This window comes from Jatropha curcas, chromosome 3 (assembly GCF_041381405.1).
Source record: "Jatropha curcas cultivar XTBG-Jc1 chromosome 3, XTBG_Jcur_1.0, whole genome shotgun sequence".
NCBI lineage: Eukaryota > Viridiplantae > Streptophyta > Magnoliopsida > Malpighiales > Euphorbiaceae > Jatropha > Jatropha curcas.
The window spans coordinates 7178957-7198892 of NC_143153.1; the positions used below are offsets into that span (position 1 = coordinate 7178957).

The 19936-nt window shown below is 29.3% G+C and overlaps 1 protein-coding gene and 1 pseudogene across 2 annotated transcripts; both read left to right on the plus strand.

Annotated features, from left to right (window-relative positions):
• The first annotated feature begins 6400 nt into the window (after nt 1-6400).
• Nucleotides 6401-7195, plus strand: LOC149497443 (chitin elicitor receptor kinase 1 pseudogene; annotated as a pseudogene).
• A 3086-nt stretch (nt 7196-10281) lies between these two features.
• On the plus strand, nt 10282-18430 carry CERK1 (chitin elicitor receptor kinase 1). 2 transcript variants are annotated; one of them, XM_089719093.1, is made up of 12 exons: nt 10286-11178; nt 12135-12168; nt 12301-12308; nt 12407-12568; nt 12964-13160; nt 14808-14897; nt 15726-15819; nt 15908-16059; nt 16136-16227; nt 17458-17596; nt 17912-18010; nt 18094-18430. In XM_089719093.1, the coding sequence occupies exons 1-12, from the start codon at nt 10548-10550 to the stop codon at nt 18256-18258; spliced, it is 1863 nt and encodes a 620-aa protein (XP_089575219.1). In that variant the 5' UTR covers nt 10286-10547; the 3' UTR covers nt 18259-18430. The 2 variants fall into 2 exon arrangements, with proteins under 2 accessions (XP_089575220.1, XP_089575219.1); XM_089719094.1 differs by lacking the exons at nt 12135-12168; nt 12301-12308 and having other exon boundaries at nt 10282-11178; nt 12407-12559.
• The last annotated feature ends 1506 nt before the right edge of the window (nt 18431-19936 follow it).

A 19936-nucleotide genomic window follows, 5' to 3' on the forward strand; every position in this document is an offset into this window, starting at 1 on the left:
TTCATTAAAAATAAATTTAGTAAATATATAAATTAAAATTTTAAATTTCTTAATTATATATGTATTTATTTAAAAAAAATTAATTTTCTTTGATTCATTAGGAAGTTTGATGGTCAAAATAATATTACTTGTTACACAATAATTAAATTCGTAACTCAACTAAAAAAAATAAAAAATGTTTCAATGTATATAAATATATAAGTATATCAATAAAATATTATTTTTTTTAAAATTAAAATTTTCAACTATTTACCATATAGGTTTAATTATGTAAATTCTATTTGAAAATTTACTTTTTAAAAAATATATCCAATCAAATCTTACAAACATAAAAAAATGTTAATAAAAATAATATCCTTTTTTTTTCCCTTTTTACCTCTCTCCTAAATAAAATATTATATATAATCTATTTGAAAATTTATTTTTAAAAAATACATCCAATCAAATCATATCATAGAAACATAAAGAAAAATATTTTCTGTTTTATATATATTTTCTAAAAGAATTAAATATTTAATAAATAAAATATAAAAAATTTTCAAATATCTCATTGTCATATATATTCATTAAAAATAAATTTATTAAAGAGAAAACTTAAAATTTTAAAATGCTTAATTATTTATATGTATTTTATTTAAAAAATAAATTTTTTTATTTATTAGGAGGGTTGATGGAAAAAATAACACTGTAGGTTACACAATAATTAGATTAGTGAAAATACTTGTGATTGAGAGGATTCGAACTCAACAAATTTATTTATATATATATAAACTTGCTTAAATCGAATTTTATGACTTTATTTATAGAAAAAACAATAAAAATATAAATTTTTATTCAACCAAGGTAATTTTAATTATATATTAAAAAAATAAAGTATGAATAATTTTTTTAAAAAATTATATTTTTATTAATTTAATTAATAGGTGAATAGAGAGCGAATCGGTCTAACGAAATATAATTCTATATTACAAAGGGAAAAAAATTGCTTCTGGAAGAAAAAGGCTTTATTGGTGTGCTGACTAGGCAATTACGACAACTTGAGTTATTGCAAAGTTAAGGAATATATATAATAAATATATTCATGGTCTAAATGATGTCCCTACAGAAATTTAGAAATAAGAAATTATTATTTTATATGAAAGTAGGATCTGTTAGGTGCACAGAAAGGTTGCTTCCTACTTTTTGTTAATTCGTGCTTGGTATATTAAGGCATTATATGAAAAGCCCTACCCTACCCCTATTCTTTCTTTAATTTTAATTTTAATTTAATTTATTATTATTATTTTTTTTAACTTTGGAAGGAGCTAGGACTTGGGTGCGTTGACCATTAGGTTATAATAATATACCTTCAATGCGTTTTGTCTCAATATCTCAATTTAGAAAGTTGTATTCATATTAAATTCTCACTGTTTCTCCCTTTCTGGTGCAACATTTATAATTAAATGAGCAATATCCTGGTAATAATTTCAAAGAAATATTATTGTTGAACTTTAGTTTAAAACAAAATACACAAATATTAATATAAATATTATGAGATTGATGTCATATTATTAAGAGGCGGAGTTAAGGTTGTAAGAGAATCGAACTCAAGTTCGAGCTCGAGCTCATTTCAAGCTTGGAAATCTGAGCTTGATCTTGACTCGTTTAAAAATAACCAAGTTTCAGCTCGGCTCTGCCTTAACTTGATAATTATAAATGAGTCGAGTCTGAGCTCGAACTCGAATTCTATTAACCAAAATAGCGTCATTTTAATATGAATTTTAATTGTTTTAGCTTATTGAGCTAGCTCGTGAGCTCGATTCAGCTCAATAATGATCCAAGATCAAGCTCGGCTCGACAAACTTATTGAACAAGCTCGAGGGAGCTTTTATCGAGCCGAGCCTCGAGCAACTTGGCTCGTTTACAATCCTAGGCAGAATAAAGGGTGGATAGAGGAAGCCACCGTCCTCGATCTCTAAAAACCTTTTTATTTTTATCTTAAAAAATTCTCTTTTTTATTTAGACTCTTGTGCAAGATATTTTTTGCCCCAAGTCTGATTTTTGACTTCATCATTGATAATATTACCATCAGTTATAGTTTGCTTGATTTTCTAATGAATATTATTGGTTTGGATCTTTTTTATTACAACAATGGAGTGTATAGCCTAAAAACTATAAAAATTATAACTCTAAATTAGTTTTTTTTTTCTATTTTAAATTGTGAGAGGAGTCATATATAAATTTTTTAATTAAAGATAAAGCAATGTTCAACAATAGTTAAATTGACTTCAAAAAATTTATATTATTAGCAAGGTGGGAATTGGAAAACCTTGGCAATGGCCATCAACCGTCATTAATTTTTATTTTAAAAAAAATATTAAAAAGATAGAAGTGGTCAAGGGATCACTTTCTAATGTGTACGGCACGTGCGTTTAGTTTATGTCATAGCTTCCTATTTCGAACCAGTAAAATTTTTATAGCTAGCTGTTGCCACTTAGCACTGAATACATAACTATTCAAAGATGCGTTCATCGTTTCCATTTTGTTCTCACCGACTCTAATGAAATGAGAGAAGAAACTAAATTTTATATATAATATATATAATTTTCTACCTGACTTATTTATTATATATGAATATAAGAAAAAATATACAAAAAAAAAATGATAAGTTACTGTAACAATAAGAAAGTAGTAATATGATGGTTGCCGACATTAATTTCACATTAAACAATTTAATTTTTTTATTCATTATTTTTTTTTTTCTAATTGAAAGAGATTTAGCGTTTATACGCTCGAGTAAATAATGCACATTTTTTTCAACATTTTCGAATAAAAAAATTTATTTACTTTGATATTTTCCTTTTTTTTTAAAAAAAAAGCCCGCCTTTTGAACAAAGATTTATACTTCAAATTAGCTATTGCCGATTGAAATGCTAAACGTAAACGTCAACTCGGAATGGCTAATCCAAGCACTATCTGGAACTGCAAGAATGCTCTGGCCTGCACTTTCTTTCCTTGAAGTTGTTACTTTGAAATGTCATTTGAACTAATAAATTTCTTGATTAACATCAAATGAATCATTGAATATAACTAATCGAGTCCTATTAATAATGAGGGGATCATTGAATAATATATTATAGCAATTCTACACACTAAAAATGGTAAATTTTAGGTACAATTCTCTTGGGAACTGCCGTCAACAATAGCGTATTTATAATTAAAGGTTGCATAAATTGGTCAATAAATGATAATTTAACAATAATTTATAGATTAATTTATTTCTTCCCACCTTAAAATTCCTTTTATACAAAGTCAGTTTTATAACTGACAATCAGAAGAGACCGTTTTATATAAAAAAAAAGATTAAACTGTTAATAGAATCATAATTTAGGGAGCTCATAATTAATTTTTGAAAATATACACATTAACTTGACTATAATATAGAGATTATTTTAGATTTTTCTTTCCTAAAATCATTGTGGTTGTCCAATCTTCCAATTCGAGGAAATGAATTGGTTACATTCATTCTTGTATGTGACATCAAAAGTTTGACATTTTTCACATTTTTGTAGCCCACCAAACTAACAACTACCTTTCCCGTACATGTCTATTCTTTTACTTTTACGTCTTCATATGGAAAATTACTAATTTTTCAGAATTGCAATTCATTAATTTGTGGAACTTAATTAATATATGTCTCTCTTCGTATCTATATCATGGGTCCATTACTCTTTACAAGCGCCTACCACAACAAACCCATCCCAAACTATTTTCATATACTTTATTATTACATGTTCAAACTATATATTTCTTATGTATGAGAGTAATCTAATTATTACATTCGTCGAAAGTGCAATAATAAACTATTTATAGAAAGTGTAATAATAAATTTTTATACAAAGAATAAAAAAAATATAATTTTGATTTGAAGTATCCGGTCGAATTAACCGAATATAATATATGTGCCGTAAACGATCGCTTGCTCCACTTGGTGGCCAAAATTCCACGTTATAGTCTTTGACTTTGAGCACTTAGTTCCAAATACTTGATTATTACGGTTCTAATGACAAACCAAAAACATTTCTCATTAATTCATTTTATTTTTTATTCCTCAGCTAATTAAATCCTCATTTTTTTATTTCTCATTTTTAATATTTAAATGAGTAGTATTAGGTTCTGTAAATTTCCAAGTAAACAAACTATAAGAATTTTATTATGAGTTATTATTGATTGTGGGTTATTTGATTTGCAAAAATGAATTGGATAAATATAGTTTAATGATTATCTGTTTATTGAATCCAATTTCTGTTTACCGAAGTCAATTTGTCTTTGTTTAATCGCTTACGAATCCGGTAAAGTACACTTTAATTTACTTATAGTTACAAGTGTTCGTTTAATTTAGTCGTTAATACTATTGATAACGGTTGCTGCTATGTGAGAACTAATAGTTTTTACTTTATGAATATTGGCTTTTGGTAAAATTTTGGTGTATAAAATGATCATTAGACTTCGTTTATTTCCATAAAATAATTTACAGAAAAATATTTTTTACAATTTTTCGTTATTTTGTTGTGTTTAAAAAAATAAATCAACGAAAAATATTTTTCTGATCGAAAAAGAAACTTAAGTCATTTTTATGGAAAATATTTTCTAAAAGTAAATTATTTTCCCAAAATAAACGGAGTCAGTATAATTCTTTTATATATTATGATATATGGTTTCTATTTTTTAAAAAATGATATTATAAAAATAAGTTGGAGATAAGGGAGAGAGACATTATACAGAATTTCCAAAATAAGTTGGGTGTAGATATGAAAGGCATCTTTACTTTGAGTATTTTCCGTTTTCTAACCAATCACTTGGCTGTGAGATTGAAAAAGTGCAATTTATCCAAGCAAGAAGCCATGTAGGGTTCATTTAATTTACTTTGGGTCATCTATTTAATTTAATTTTTAATAGGGTCAATTAGATTAAAATTCTAAAATTTTTCATTTAATATATATTTTTTAATTTTTTTTATCAATTTAACCCTATTTTATAAATATTTTTTAAAAGTTAAATGAGTTAATTGACCCCACTTTATATAACCTGGTGCAGCCCCTGGCGTGGTAAGCAGGCGAGCTATACTATACCTAGAGTATGCATGTACCCATCCTCAAATAAAAAATTTTTTAATTATAGTATTTGCTTTTAAAATCAAACCATCATGGTTCATGAATCTTTTCTTTTCGAGGTCCAATCCATTCTTGCATCATTAGATTAACTCTTAATTCAACGATATAAAATTTTTATTTCATATAATATTGAACACAAATTTTTTATAATTTATACTAAAATTTTAATATTTTAAAATATATAAAACTTTAATTAAATATTTCTTTTACTATCTAAATTTAGTTAGATACATCTTTTATTTTGGCGCTTTACAATAAAATTCAGGCCATATTTATCTCCTTTTTTTCATAATTTTTTATTAAATTTAACCTGCATCTTCTATCTTTTTTTTTTTTCATTTTTTTAATTAATTGGTCTCTTTCTTTTCAATTTATACTTTAAGCATATCAATTTCTTTTTTTTTTTCCTTTTATTTTTGAAAGACTATCTTTGAATTAGTCATTATATAGATCATTCAATAATGAAAAATTATGTAAATATAAGTTTTACTATATAAAAATTGAAAAATAAATTTAAGAAAAATTATAGCTCAATATATCTGAAAATTGCATAGTGTTTTTTTTTTCTTATCAATATTTAAAACTTGTAATTTCTAAATTAGAGGCCAATAAAATTTATTTTATTAAAATTTAAGAATAAAATTTGTCTACACTGACTAAATTTTTTGATTTTGCCCCTAGTGGTAAGGGACCTCAATCCGTGAAAGTGATAATAAAAATTCAATTTTGAAAAGTGCAAGTATAAAAAAAATCTAAAGGGCCTACTAACAAATTATCTTTTTTCACAAATAGTTATATTAGGAATGTGAGATATAAAAAACAATCAACACAATCGAACACAGAGGCAGGGACGAAAGATTAGAACATAAAACATAAATATTTTTGGAGCCAAGAACCTGAAGGCCCAATTTTCATCTCCAGCCCAAATAGACCAAACCCATTTAAGATGGCGGCTTAGATATTAGAGCCTAAAACCAAGGGAAACCAGCTGGAAATTACCGCCATATTGATATGCTCGAAGAGAAAGAAAAATTAAAAAACAGCACCAGTCGTCCACATCAGTCCCTTCTTCAATTAAAAAAAAAAAAAATGTCTTTTTCAACCACCAAATTATCATCGCAGGCGTTTACAATCCGAGTCAACTGTCAAAAACATCACAGATCAAAATTACAAATCAAAATCAAATTCTCAAGTCCATCTTATTCATCAAAACAGAAAAACCTTCTCTTCTCATCTCTTGATCCCAAATGAATCTGAAACTAGGAATTTTACTTTTGCTTTTACTCTCACTTTATTGCACCACCGCCGATTCCGCATGCCGAACCAGCGATGGCTGCGATTTAGCGTTGGCATCATACTACGTTGTATCAGGAAAAGTCTTATCAGAGATCGCCCTGGAATTCAAATCGAATATTTTACAATCGGCTAATTCAATCGTCGAGTACAACAGAGAAAATGTTCCAAATCAGGACACTCTCCCATCCTTTATCAGAATCAACATCCCCTTTCCCTGCGAATGCATCGACGGTGAATTCCTTGGCCATACGTTCCAATACAACGTCGCAGGAGGCGATACTTACACCACCATCGCGAACAATACTTACGCCAACTTGACCACGATTTCATCGTTACGGCTATCTAATCCTGAGTATACGGAGAACAACATACCAGATACTGGTGTGCTTAACGTGACGGTTAATTGCTCGTGTGGAGTTAGCTCGATTTCTGAGGAGTATGGGTTGTTTATTACATATCCGCTCAGACCTGAAGATAGTTTGGATTCTATTGCGAGGGCGACAAATATCAGTGCCGATTTGCTGCAGAGATATAATCCTGATTATACTGTTGCCAACTTTAGTCAGGGCAGTGGCTTGGTTTTCATTCCAGGAAAAGGTAATTTATTTTACTTTTCATAAAATTTTTAAATAATTTATTCATTTATTATATTATTGGAGGAAGGAATTCAAATATTCACTTGCTACTTATATTATTTATTTATAGGTTGTTTGGACGGAGGTAAAATAAGAAATGATGGAAAATAGAGTTTGAAACTTAGTTTGGGTGGAAAGAAATGTTAATCTACTTGCAATTATACCATAATTTGCTTTTAGTTTGCGATTACACTCTAAAAGTCAATTACAACACCTTGAACTTGTTAATTTGTTGCAATTGCACCTAAAAGTAAACTAAGGTTGGAATTTTGATTAAAACAATATAAAAAAATGAACTTCATGTCTAAGTATTTAAACAATAAATAATAAAATCAAACCCAAATAAATAAATAAATAATCAAGATTGAGTATTTGATTTTAAAATTGAAACAATTTTAAGACTCAAAAATAATGAGTTGGATATTAATACAAATTAGGGTGTAATTGTAACTAATTAATAAGTTTAGAGTGTCCAAGATACAAAAGTCGATTTAGAGTGAAATTGCAACTACTCAAAAAGTTCGGGGTGAAATTGAAGGTTAGATCTTTTTAAGAATAGTAATTTAGTGTGAGCAATATAATTACAATAGAACAATATAAATTATGAACATAACACTATATTAGAAAAATATTAAGTAAAAATTATAGTTGAACAATATTAAATATATTTACTTAATATGTGAAAAGTTAAATTAGGAAAAAAAGATTACGGAACAGGATGAGTATATTAATAGAACTAAAATTTACGTTTAATAATATTAATGATATGTCCATTTTTCGGATAGAGACTTAATTTGTCTCATGAAATTAATTTATTCAAAAATCAGTTTTCAATATATAATTTATTCAAAACTCAGTTTTCTATATACTTATTACTCCGGCTATGTACTAAATTAATAATAAAAAAAACTTATCGTAAAAGGAATAAAATATTAATATTAATATTTTATTATATTCTCAATAAAATAATTATTCTACCTTAGTAGTAGTAATAATTTTCAGTTAGAAATATTAAAAATTTTCAAAATAACAAAAAATTGGGCCGTTTTGCTCCTTTTGTATATAAACTGCAAAGATAAGATAATGATTCTATGAAAAATTAATTTTTAGGTAAATTATTGCATCCAAGTTTAGGGAATAATTGAGTTTTATTTTTTTCAATAATTAATTAATTAAATTATAAATATATATACTCCATTGCTTCTAAAATTATAGTCTTAATGTTTTTCACATAGTTTAAAATAGTTAGTTAAATTAGTTTAACTATAATTTTTTTCTTATCTTTTCATATATACCCTTAAAAGATCTTAAAGATTGGATATTAATAATTTCTTAAAACTTTTAAAATAGGATGAATAATAAGTATAATAAGATTTTAAAATTAATTATCTTATGGATTTTTCTATACTACTGAGTAAATTCAACTAATATTAATTGTTTACACGAATTGTTATATAAGGATATTGTGAGAAAGTGAAAAGAAAAACATTTGTAAAAATATAAATAGAACAATTATTTGCTAAAAAAAAGAGACAATTATTTTGAGACACCCGAAAAGAGACCATAATTTTGGGACGGATATAGTTATTAATATTCTTTCAAAGTAATAATTTTTTTTATTTTTTTAAATTAATGAAATTCATAATATTAATAATATTGTTTTAAAATAATAAAAATTTCGATGATTTTTGTAATAGTCTGTAAATTTTATGTTTTAATTTTTCTTCATTTTTTTTTCCTATTCGTATTGCTATTCCTATTCACTTTGAGCTTTACATTAATATATGGGAAATTTTTTTAATATATATTGCGGGTAGTGATTCATAAAACTATAGGAAGGATATAAACCTCGGTAGTCTCATTATGAGACTCCCTTAAAAATAATAAAATTTAAAGTTTAAGATTAAGAGCTTTAGGGTTTAAGAATTTAGATTTTAGAGGTTTAGGGATTAAGAATTTAGATTTTAGGATTTTAAAGTTTAAGGTTTAGGTTTTTAGGATTTTTGAGTTTAGCATTTTAGAAAATTTTAAGGTTTCAGCATTTCATTAGAGTTTAGATTTTAAATTTTAATGTTTAGGGTATGCTACCTACGTTCTACTCAAACTGTCAACTTTAATTTATCTTAATTCTATAAAATATCATTTTAAAGTATTTCAATACCCTTTTGTCAAGAGAGAATGTGTTGTTAAGAGAAAAATATTGGAATTCAATAAATAAGGATAAAAAGATAAAATTATTAATAAACTATTTCTTAAATTTAAAAAATGACATTTAAAATGGAACAAGAAAAATTTTAGAAATCGAAATTTTGAGCGGGACGGAAGAAGTACTATTTTGTAGTTTAGATTCTAGGATTTAGGAATTGTTGTATGAGATTTAGTGTAATTTTATTATTTATTATTTTATTTTATTTGTCGGGAGTTTTTCCATAAATGTACTTAAAACTATATTCGTGCGTGTTATTATTAGCCCTTGTTATGCTTTGAAGTTTTAGTGCATTAATATGTGATTACATCACTTATAATTTTTAGCCCTAAATGACTAAGGATGTCTTAAATGCACGAAATATAAATGCATTTTTTTAAAAAGCCGTTTTCATGGTTGAAACCCATAACATCCAGATTACATGTATAAACTAATAAAAAGCTAATATTATCAATAGAAGTGTTTGGTTTGAAAATATGGTAGGGAACAAGTTGTTTAATGTTTTTTTTTTATTAGATAATAAGAAACACCGCAACGTTACAAGGTATATAATGGTCAGAAATAGGACATTCTTCCACAACTATGACCATTTTATGAAGGTTTTCTTTTATATAAACTAACACATACTTTCTAACAGATCCGATAAAATTAGTTGCTTTGATAGTTGTTAATTATTTTAATAGCGTTTAATTATTACATGTTCTAGTAACTTTTTATGAAATGCGTAGAAGCTGAATGTTACATACATGAGTTAACTTTTATACTCTCCGTTGTAAAAGCTACTTAAAATGCATATCATGGAACACAACCCAGATTTGCCAAATTTGTAGGGCTAGGCCGTTAAGGCCCAGTATCCACCGGCCCAGCCCAATTATAGCAAACCAAGCCTAGCGGCCTCCGCGCGTGATTCTCCACTTCCTCCCATACTCCCGAAGCCTTTAAGACCAGGAAACCGCGGGAATTTACTGATATTGTATTCTCTACAAGGGAGTCAGAACACGACACAGCCAATAGTCCATCTCTTAATCCCTTCTTTAATCCCAGAAAATGTCTTTTTCAACAACCCTTAATCATTGTCATTATCAACTAATTCATCTCCAATTTTTAAACTCAACAAACACGGAAACACCCAGTCAACGGTCCACAAACACATCAAATATCAGAAATCAAACATTTCTTCAAAGATACAAAAACCTAAGGTCAGGGAAGTTTCCACTGCAATCTTAAGGAACGAAATTCCTCAAATTTTGAGTCTCAATGAATCCAAAATTAGGGTTTGTATTATCATTTTTGCTGTTACTCTCTCTCTGCTGCTACACTCATTCCAAATGTTCCAAAGGCTGCGATTTGGCTTTGGCTTCGTATTACGTTTGGGAAGGAACGAACCTCACTTTCATCGCCAGTGTTTTGAAATCTGACATTTTAGGATCGCCTGATACAATCGTCGATTACAACAGAGATCAAGTTCCGAACAAGGACAGTGTCGAAGCTTCCATCAGAGTCAACGTCCCCTTTCCTTGCGACTGCATCAATGGTGAATTCCTCGGCCATGTTTTCCGGTACGACGTGAAAAGCGGTGACACTTATGATGTTGTTGCTGAGCAGTACTATTCTAACTTGACTACGTTGTCATGGTTGGAGAGGTTCAATAGCTATCCAGCTACTAATATACCCGATGTCGGTACGCTTAATGTTACTGTGAATTGCTCGTGTGGTGATAGTTCCATTTCCAAGGATTATGGGTTGTTTGTTAGTTACCCGCTCAGGCGTGAGGATTCATTGGCATCCATTGCAAGTCAGTTTAATATTACTGCTAATTTGCTGCAGAGATATAATATTGGTGCCAATTTTAGCCGAGGAAGTGGTTTGGTTTATATCCCGGGAAAAGGTGATTTTTCACAAACACGCACATATAAGAATCTTAAGGATTACTTTTTTTGTCTTGGTTAATGATTTATTAGAGAATCTGTTTAAGTTCTTGTGTACATTGTACGTTTGATTGTATAGTCTAGATCAATTGTCCAACTTAATTAAAGTTCATTGAATTCCCAGTCTTTGACAGTGGCAGATTCACTTTGCACAATTACATTTTGGTACATAGCAAACAGGCTTTCGCCTGCAAAACTTTGTTGAATTCTCTTTCCTTGACAGAAGTTTTATGCTTTTAATACTTAGTTTGCATACTTCTGGTGCCTCTGGGGATTTCTTTTATTGGTTATAATAGGAAATCTTTACTGGGAGACTGAATATTTGATTTGAAGATATTGGTGTAAATTGAAGTTTGGCAGCTTATTTTAATAAAATCTCAGAATGCCCCTTTCTGACAAACGTGATGCTATGCTTCTTAAAATGGAAACAAGAATCCACAGTTAGTATCGATACTCACATAATTGCGTGCTAAGTTTCAAGGCAATAGTCTAGTTGGTTCAAAATGTTCTTGCAGGTGTAATGCAGTTGCTTGAGTGATGAAGCCTTTTAGGTTTTTTAAACATACTGGTTTGAAGAATTCAACTACATGATAAAATGGTAGACCTTCACAAACTGGATAATTATTAGTTAAACAGGCATTACAATCATAATATAGCTATTTCATTTATCCCTATTACAATTGCACTTTATTATTTCATTTTATCCTAAATGGTTATATCTCATGCATCCTCGTTAGATTGCATCCATTCTTATTTTATTCATTTTGGTGGTAATCATGTTGAACCATTTGAGTATTTGCTTTTGGATGCAATAGTACCATACAAGATATATGCAGCATCATTAAGTTGATATTGTTAACTATCTGCTGTGAAGTGCTACAAGTGTGAGTCGCTGAAATTTTTCCTTTTTTCGCAGATCAAAATAATAGCTATCGGCCCCTGACATCAAGGTAATTATTATACTCCTTATATTAACATAATCTGTTACTGGTTCCACTTGGCTACCTCTGGATTTATTTCAAGTACAAATTGTAATATGCTTGTCCTTTTTTTTTTTTTTTTCCAATTTTTCCTTTCTGCAGCACAGGTGGTTTGGTCTTCTTTGCACGCTTCCTTTGATATTTGGCAGAGATGTTGAAATGCAAATTTCATGCATGATGAACTTACATTGTACCTTCATATAAGCAGGGATATCAGGGGGAGTTATTGCCGGTATATCCATAGGAGCAGTAGCTGTGGTGCTTTTACTAGCAGTTTGTCTTTACTTTGGATTCTACAGAAAGAGGAAGGAGAAGGGGGCAACATTGCTGTCAACAGTATCTCAAGATCCCTCTGGTCAAGGTTTACGTGGTACTTTTATTTTTATTAGTGTCTTTCTTAAGTTTTGATGGAAGTACCAAATGAATTTACTGGTCTCAATTCTCAACGAGTTTGTCTGCTTTTTGTGTATGTTTCTGATCTCTCTCTCTCTCTCTCATAGTTTGATTGAAGTACCTAATGAATTTACTGGTCTCAGTTCTGAATTTCTTTGCTTTTTCTATGTGTCTGAGAGAGAGAGAGAGAGAGAGTTTTGCTAAAAACTTTAATCTTGTTTCTCCATAATGTGCCTTCGTACTTTCTTTTTCTACATGCAGCATATCATTATCTCTTTGTTCTGGTTATAATTTCTAGCATGTGTGTGAATGAAATGGCATTGATTGTGAAAAAAATTATTCAACTCCTGACCTTTGGGTCTCTTGATTCAGCTCCTGGAAGTAACTCAGATAAACCTGTCGAATCAACTGGTCTGGCACCATCTCCGGGCCTTACAGGCATAACTGTGGACAAATCAGTGGAGTTTTCTTATGAAGAACTTGCCCAGGCTACTGATAACTTCAATTTGGCTAATAAGATTGGTCAGGGTGGCTTTGGGTCTGTTTACTATGCAGAGCTGAGAGGCGAGGTCTGTTGTAACATTATTGTTCATTTATTATCAATCAGTATTGAAGAAACATGTTACCATTGTGCATTTTTCATTCATGATAATATGCATTAATTAATCTAGCATGTTGGCTGTGTTTCTTAAGGCAAATGAGCACCATCTTTTCCTTTTTCTTTTCTGTTTTTGGATTGTCAAATTCTTATAATGTCAGTCTACTTTTGAATTATTGTTTATCTGTTAATGGATTGCCCTATCATTTGTATTTTTGCATGTATCATTTATATTAATGTGACTTAATATGACTGAATTTTTATTTTTATTTTAATTATTATTTTTTTTTGAACGTAATTTTGTATACCTCTCTTTTTGGACTACTTGGTTTACTTTAAAGACATTTTAGGTTTGGGGAATTAGGAAATTTGGAGACGGCTCTATATCAGTTGTTTGGCCTTAGTCTATTGGAGTTGAGGAAACAAGCTTGGTATGAGAAAGTGAGTGGAATACTGTCCTAGATTGAATGGAAGAAGTAGAATCTAAATTTTGACATTCACTTGGATTAAAGCTTAATTGGTGGTCGCATCTTTTTTTACTAGCATCCTCTATGTTCTTAATTAGGCAGTCATGGAATTATTCTTTTGCATTGTATGGATATAACACTGGAATCCATTAAGAACTATTTTCACACTAGAAAAAATTCCAGTAAAGAATACAATGAACATGTTTGATCTATGAGAATATATATATATATATATATATATATATATATATATTTCACTTAGTTTTTTCATTTGAATAGAAGAGAAACTTATGAATTAAAAAATAAGAAGTAAATTCTGCTGGTCACATCAATGAGTGATATTTCTCTTGTGAATTCACAAAAGCCAAGTAAAATATTGGTTAGGAATTTAAATTCGTAAAAAGCCAAGTAAATAATAAATTTTAGTTAGTTATAAGCATAAAATATTTGTTTAGGTTTTTGTTTTGCTATTTTTTAAGTATGAAATTTTGTTTATACTCAAGTTAAATCTCTTATAAAAATTGGTTTTATTTATCACAATGTCATTTTATTTTTAGAGAATCATTATTTGTTGTCAATACTTAATAAAGAAATAAAAGTATTTTATTTTTAAGATGAATAGATTGTTTCTTATTTTAATATTTAATATAAAATATTTAATATAAATAAATATTTATTTATTTATAAGCAATGGTGGTGGGGAATGAGTCTAATTTGGGAAAAAGGTTAAACTGAGTCCCATAAAAATAATAATTTGTTCATTAAATTAGGTCCAATTTGAAATTATAGTGTTATTGTAACTAAAATTAAAGTTCAGGATACTAGAAGAAAGTTGAGGATTTAGGGTACAATTTAAACTACCTGTAAAGTTTGGGGTAGTTTTAATGATTTAGACCCGAGAAAATATTTTTTGTTGAGTCAGTTTCCTATGAGCCTCAAACATTGGAAGATGAGGAAAACATGTTCCCCTATTTTTGGCTGTCTGCCTTATGTTGTTCGTCGTATGATGCTCTTTAGGATGGATGCATATTTGATATTTCTTCTTGCATCGTTAAGGGATGGCAGCATCTACCTATGTTCTCGCTAACTCTCTTTTATTGGTAATTTACTTTTCTGCTTCTAACACCCATAAATTGGACTAAATTATGCAGAAAGCTGCAATCAAGAAGATGGACATGCAAGCTTCAAAAGAATTCTTTGCTGAACTCAAGGTTTTAACACATGTTCATCACTTGAACCTGGTATACTTTCTCTCAAAGTTATAATAAATATTAGTGCTTATAAAGAAGAAATACTGGTTTCTGTTTTTTTCATTTTGGTAGACGTCAAAATTTTATTTAAGAACAGTTCTTGAAATAAATTACCGGCATTAACTAGAAAAATTCATAGTTACTGTTTGTGTCTATCCTATGAAGTAAATAGATATTCACGTTATTGCATTTCTCAAGTTAAAAGTAATGAACTTAACATGGTTCTTTGTTGAGGATCCATTGACCTTGGCAAAGTTATGTTGTTTCTTTGCTTGATCAGAGAACAGGTACAGTCTGGAATCCCTGCATGGTGATTTAGATAAAATACTATGCCTGGTTGCCTCTTCGCATCAATTTTGGAATGGATAATCTAATGCACTCACTTCTTTAGACCCATATATGTTCTTTGTTTTGTATAACGAACTCTTAAACAATATTTATTTCTGTAATGAAGTTCAAAAGCAGTTGAGGCATAACTTTGAGAGAGAGAAAAAGAAAAATCTAGAAATGAACTCCATGTTGTATCTGGAAAATATTATTTGTGTTTAGAAGCACAAAGCTGTGACGTATACTTTGATCAACTAACATTCTCGAGGTTAGGAGGTCAAAATTAATTGCATAAGCATTCGTCTCCTGCTAGAAGGATTTGCAATCTGTTTACCTATTTATTTACGGTTTTGATGACTATTTTGGCCAATGAAATGCTCCTGTCTGTGTACATCTAATTTATGCACACTCAAACTGCATGGATGATCTTGTAAATGTTTATTTTTTCTTTTCCTTCTATTCAATAGACAATAATATCTGCATTTTATGCAGGTCCGACTGATTGGATACTGTGTTGAGGGTTCTCTTTTCCTAGTTTATGAATACATTGAGAATGGCAACTTAAGCCAACATTTGCGTGGTTCTGGTGAGACTATATCTGTTCTATATATATATATCATTTCTTGTGCTAGCTGATGTGTTATAGTAGTGATAATAATGTTGCTTGTTTCCAGAGAGGGATCCATTGCCATGGTCTTCTAGGGTGCAAATTGCCCTTGATTCAGCTAGGGGCCTTGAATATATCCATGAGCATACTGTTCCTGTTTATATTCATCGTGATATTAAGTCAGCAAACATATTAATTGACAAGAATTATCGTGGAAAGGTTGTACTTACACATCTGTTGGATGATCATCCATTTGACAGCCATTTAAATTATTAATAATAAATCATTTGTACAGGTTGCAGATTTTGGGTTAACAAAACTGACAGAGGTTGGAAGTGCATCACTCCCCACACGTCTTGTGGGTACATTTGGATACATGCCACCAGAGTAAGATAATTTATCAAATTAACATGAAAATTAAATATCAGCTGGTCTAGTTGTTTGTACTGACATGAAAACTAAATATAGCTAGTCTAGTTGCATTTAGCAACTTCCTATTTGTAATGGTTTGAGCATAGGTCCTGGAGATCTGTGCTTCGATTCAGACAGGATGGTTGCCACTGAAACATTCTACATGTAGGGGTGTTCATTATTAGGGAAACCGCTAAATTAGACTAGACAAAACTAGATTAAGCAATTTAGTTCAGTTTGACTCTTAAAAATTAAGAATTTGTTTTATCTCTTTTATAAAAACCGATTTACAGTTTAGTTTCTGTTTTCTTGATAAATTAAACCAAAGCAAACTGTAAACAATATTTATTTCAGAATAATACATAAAACTATAATAATAATAACACTAATAAATGTAAATTTTAATATTTTAACTAATTATTTTTATATAACATAGAATTTGATGTTAACTAGTAATATATTGAATGATTTTCTTTTTGGATTTATACTTAATGAATGTCTCTCATGAACAAAATTGATATTTTTCATTTGAATCAGACTTAGAACCAATACTTATTTATTTTGGATGATAGAAATAATAAAACTTTTATTTTAAAAGAAAAAGAAGACTAAAATCGATAAAAAATAATAATTTACTATATTTAAATATAATTGTGTAATTGTACACCATGTAGAAACCAATTTAAACTGTTATATTTTAGTTCATTTCAGTTTGAAAATTTTCAAAACCCTAAACCAGACTGTCTACACTCCCATCTCAATGAGATGTTATGTTTAGAATTTTCTGGATGGAGCCATTCAACTAATGGCATAAGCCTACTTCCATGATGCAAGATGTTTTGAGCCCAGGCATCAATGAGGAGGGCTACCTCCCAGATTCATACCTCAATGATCAAAGCAAAATGAAGAATTTCATGCAGGAGATGGCTGTTAGGGTGGATTCTGATAGATTAATGAGAGATTTTTCAGGAAGATAAAATAAGCACCAAGGGAAAGTGATGATCTTGGAAAACACGAAAATAACAATAAATATATTGTACATTCAAATGTATGTTTAGCATGTCCAGTGGAGCCGCTATAGCCCTGTAGAGAAAGTTAGTTTATGAGAATAAATCGCATTTGCATCTCATATGATGGGGAAAACAAGAAAGCCACCATTTATTTTACATTATTAATATGGATTAAACTTTTTATGTTTGTTGACAGATATGCACAATATGGCGATGTTTCTCCAAAAGTGGATGTTTATGCCTTTGGGGTTGTCCTTTATGAACTTATTTCTGCCAAGGAAGCTATCGTCAAGGCAAATGGTTCTAATGCTGAATCAAGGGGCCTTGTTGCTTTGGTTAGTCTTCTACCACTTCCTTATCAATTAATCTAGTGTGTAAATAGATGGGAAGAAGTTGCTAAAATATCACCATCAATATTCAAGTTATAGCTAAACTAGACAGGCTATACTCGGTAATGTTGGACTGGACTTGTTTGTAATTACTGCCTGGTTCGGTTGAATCGAAATACACTTTTGAGTTAGATAAAAATGTTCAGTATGTAATAAATTTGTATGCCTGTTAATTTTCACGTATTGCCAAATTCATGAATATTGAATAGCTTCCTGAAAAATGTCCATGAACTAACCTTATTGTTTTACTGTGATTGACAGTTCGAAGATGTTCTTGATGAGCCTGATCCTGAAGAAGAACTTCGCAAATTGATTGACCCAAGGCTAGGAGATAACTATACATTCGATTCAGTTCGAAAGGTAAAAATAATATATCAAATATGTGTGTGTCTGCACACTTACGGTTAGAGATAACTGAAATTAAGTGGTTATTTCGGTTGCAGATGGCTCAGCTCGCCAAGGCATGCACACAGGAGAATCCTCTTCTGCGACCAAGTATGAGATCTATTGTGGTAGCCTTAATGACTCTCTCATCCTCAACAGAGGATTGGGACGTCGGTTCCTTCTATGAAAATCAAGCTCTTGTCAATTTAATGTCAGGAAGATAGAGACTATAGACGTCAAGAACATTGGAGGTTTTGTTCTTTTTCCCCCCTTTACTTGTAATGCCTAAATATTTCTTTTCCGCTATATATATAATTTTTATTTTTATTTTTTTGTAAATGTTTAGTTAGAAAAATTGGAAGAAATAAAATAGAAATGCATTAATCATTTTGATAAGTACAGAAATGAATCGCACACAAGCATGTAATATTTTCAGCGATATCCTTTATCATTTTTTAAAACATTAACAGTTCCATCAAATATTTTCAAAACTTATCGATACGCATTTAGCACGATACTATGGATATAAAAGGTGATAGAAAATTATCAGTGGAGGCTGCTTCTCTAGTTATATAAAGAGGGATCGAAACTCTATCGTCTGTTCTCAGAAGCTTTTAGCTTTATTGTTTAATAATGCTCGGATTTGTTGATTTGATTTTCTTTATTTATGTTCCTTCTTTGTGGATTTTTTTTTTTTTTTTTTTTTTTTTTTTTTTTTTTGCTTGTTTGTTGGTTTGATTATCCTCTATATGGTGGGCTTTTGCTTTTTGTGGTTTTGTTGTTCGGTTTATAATGCAATGTGAAGTGCCGGTTTTACCTTTGGTGGCCATATGTTTTGTTGATGTCTAGATTAGACTTACAGAAAAAGAATATATGAGTCTGACGGCCATCATTGCATGAGCAATTTGCTACCAGACTAAAGTCTGGACCCTGTTGTCTTTTGATAATAGGAATAGTATTTTCCAACTTACTATTTAATAGTATTTTCCTTCAAGAAGCATGATTGAAAATTTAAACAAATTATTTTAATTAAAGGAACATTTTTTGGTCTATAATCACATTGCGTTCGGCTCGAGTACTGTATGCAGGCTTTTGGTAATTTAAATGAATATTTAGTACAATAATATTCCTTAGAAGTGTGATAAATAATTAATAATTTATCATTTGATAATTCTCATTTCAATTAAATCTATTCGAAATTAATTTATACAAATATTTAACACAATGAAACTCCTCATAAGTGTAAAAAAAATTAAAAGACTTTTCTGATTCTGATTATGGAACCAGGTTACTAATTTTAGATTCTTTTGCTAGTAGTTGTGTTAATTTTAGATGTGTTCATATTCTGCGGGATGGGAATTGGATTGCACATGAACTTTCAAAATTACCTTTTAGCCTTTTGGAAGAGATCTTGTGGATCGAGGAGGAACCTCCGTTTATTCATGAACTCCATCTGAGTTAATGTGACTTTTCAGTTTATCCTTAAAAAAAAGTGGAATATTAAAAATTAAGAATATAATTTTACTTAATAGACATTTATATATAAAGAATGTTTTCCCTTACTTTTTTTTATTATCATAATATTGTAATATATCTTTCTCGATTATAATCATCATAATATTGTAATCTTTCTCGATTACAATATTGATAATAATTGTCATTCCATTATAGTATTAATATTTATTATTAAATAACTATAATTATCATAATATTGTAACTTGTCTTTTCCAATTAAAATTACCATAATATTATGTATTCTTACATATCTTTCTAAATTAAGGTTATCATAATAATTCTCTATTATCATGAGAGAAACTTAATATTAAAAAAAATAGTATAAAAAGCTAATGGTTAATTAGGTTTCAAATTGGAATTCATCGGAATTAAACTAGTTAAAACCGA

Excerpts from the sequence above, each read along its gene's own strand:
- CERK1 (XM_089719093.1), top strand. The coding sequence starts at position 10,548 with ATGAATCCAAAATTAGGGTTTGTATTATCATTTTTGCTGTTACTCTCT. Across the intron at positions 13,161-14,807 it reads ATGCAGAGCTGAGAGGCGAG|AAAGCTGCAATCAAGAAGAT; the intron begins GTCTGTTGTAAC and ends TAAATTATGCAG. Across the intron at positions 18,011-18,093 it reads CATTCGATTCAGTTCGAAAG|ATGGCTCAGCTCGCCAAGGC; the intron begins GTAAAAATAATA and ends TTTCGGTTGCAG.